The sequence below is a fragment of the Mycetomoellerius zeteki genome, unplaced genomic scaffold (genome assembly GCF_001594055.1).
Source record: "Mycetomoellerius zeteki isolate Tzet28-1 unplaced genomic scaffold, Tzet1.0 scaffold325, whole genome shotgun sequence".
Lineage (NCBI taxonomy): Eukaryota > Metazoa > Arthropoda > Insecta > Hymenoptera > Formicidae > Mycetomoellerius > Mycetomoellerius zeteki.
In genome coordinates, this window is record NW_017257311.1 from 1 (window position 1) to 2,309 (window position 2,309).

At 29.7% G+C, this 2,309-nt stretch overlaps 1 protein-coding gene across 1 annotated transcript; it reads right to left on the reverse strand.

Moving 5' to 3' along the window:
• Positions 1-100: 100 nt before the first annotated feature.
• On the reverse strand, positions 101-2,231 carry LOC108725110 (uncharacterized; the record flags this gene model as incomplete). The annotated part of the gene is made up of 4 exons (XM_018451901.1): positions 1,914-2,231; positions 1,300-1,410; positions 796-1,116; positions 101-277 (listed from the first exon to the last, which is right to left on the reverse strand). Coding segments are annotated over exons 1-4 (893 nt in total), but the record flags the coding sequence as incomplete, so codon positions are not given.
• Between the last annotated feature and the right edge of the window lie 78 nt (positions 2,232-2,309).

Sequence of the window (2,309 nt, forward strand, 5' to 3'; positions counted from 1 at the left end):
ATAGATTATAGGTAGATAATATTTGTATAAAAAAACTGTAGGTTTAATTCGTAAGATTCATTTAAATGTATTGTAGTTAACGTAAAGCGATTATAATTACTTGTTAATTCCTTCTGTTCCTTCTGCAGATTCGTACAAATTGTCCGATAAGTTTATTGAATTAGATGAGTCTTCTTGACGTTTTGCTTTTCTTAGAGTTATATCCCTGTTTGCGTCCATGTCATCATTTGAACTGTTTTCGTTATCTATTACGTTATCTGAAGTTGGACCCGATATCCTACATTTATATGTACAAGAAGTTATCAAAGGAGCGAGAATAAAAATGGTGTAAAGATATTATTTCCAATTATGCACAATATTCTATTATGTGAGAGGAAGATTTGAAAATTATCATTTTTTATTTGTACTCTCTCGTTACTGGAACAATTAAAAGCGGTCAGGATCGTAGCAATCAAGTAGATTCAATATTTTATAAATCTGACCATTCCTCGGTAAAAATTATAGCGATCAAATATTACTAGCTCTTTTTATACATGGTGAAAGTAAATTCAAATTCAAGAATGCACTTTGTACAAAATAAAATTACAGAATATTTATGTATGCATAGTACGAATTGATATGTTTTATATTATATTTGCCGACAAGCATAATTGAAAAATTTTTCGACGAATGGATATTCTTGTATGGATTACATTTTCTTTAGCAAATATTGATTATTTTTTTGTAATCAATTTTACAATTCTAAGTACGATTATAAATTGTTTAGTATACATGAGGTGTATATGAGGTACTTACTCGTGATTCCTTTTTAAATGATATTTTAAATCAGATACAAAAGTGTATCTAACTGTTACTTTACATAGTCCACATGTTGCTTCTGTATTGCTTTTTGCCATATAATAGTCCCAAGTCCAATCGAATTTCACTTCATTCTTCTCTTCTTCTGTTAATTGGTCTGGATGTGCCTCTGTCAAGTGCTTATGTAAACTACGTTTGTGTTTTTCATGTATAATAAATCTTTCATTGCAATGATTGCATCTTGCTCTGTTCCTTGTCAACTTTGTGTAATGTTCACGCATCCAGCGACGTATTGGAATCAAATCGTATGGTGTTCCCCTGTGAAAATGATTTCTTATCAGCTACTCATTATAAAGGTAACTGACAAAATAATAAATAAATATTTCATAAAATACAGATATACTATAGACAGATTATATTTCTATAAAAAATTCCAGGTTGAATTCGTAAGATCCATTTATTATAAATGTATTACAGTTAACGCAAAGGGATTATAATTACTCGTTAATTGCTTCTGTTCCGTCTGCACCTTCTACATCTTTGTTTGCATCCATGTCACCATCTGAATTGTTTTCGTTATCTATTACGTTATCTGAAGTTGGACCTGATATCCTACATTTATATGTACAAGAAGTTAACAAAGAAGCGAGAATAAAAATGGTGTAAAGATATTATTTCCAATTATGCACAATATTCTATTATGTGGAAGATTTGAAAATTATCATTTTTTATTCGGACTCTCTTGTTACTGGAACAATTAAAAGCGGTCAGGATCGTAGCAATCCGGTAGATTCAAATATTTTATAAATCTGACCATTCCTCGGTAAAAATTATAGCGATCAAAAATTACTAGCTCTTTTTATACATGGTGAAAGTAAATTCAAATTCCGGAATGTACATAATAAGACTACAAAATATTTATATATGTATAGTACGAACAGATATGTTTTATACTTTATTTGCCGACACACATATTTGAAAAATTTTTCAACGAATGATACTCTTGTATGGATTACATTCTCTTTAGCAAATATTATTTTGTTGTAATCAATTTTACAATTCTAAGTACGTTTATAAACCTTTTAGTTTACATGTGGTATATATGTGGTACTTACTCGTGATTTCTTTTTAAATGGTGATTTAAACTATATGTATTCTTGCATCTAACTATTACTTTACATAGTTTACATGTTGCTTCTGTATTGCTTTTTGCGATATAATAGTCCCAAATCCAATGGAATTTCACTTCATTCTCCTCTCCTTCTGTTAATTTCTCCGGATGTGCCTCTACTAAGTGCTTATGTAAAATATGTAAGTGGGGTATATGTATATTAAATTTATCATTACAATGATTGCATCTTGCTCTGTTCCTTGTCAACTTTGTGTAATGTTCACGCATCCAGCGACGTATTGGAATCAAATTGCATGGTGTTCCCCTGAGAAAATAATTTCTGATCAGCTACTTATTATAAAGGTAATTGACGAAATAATAAATTAATGTTTCATATAAT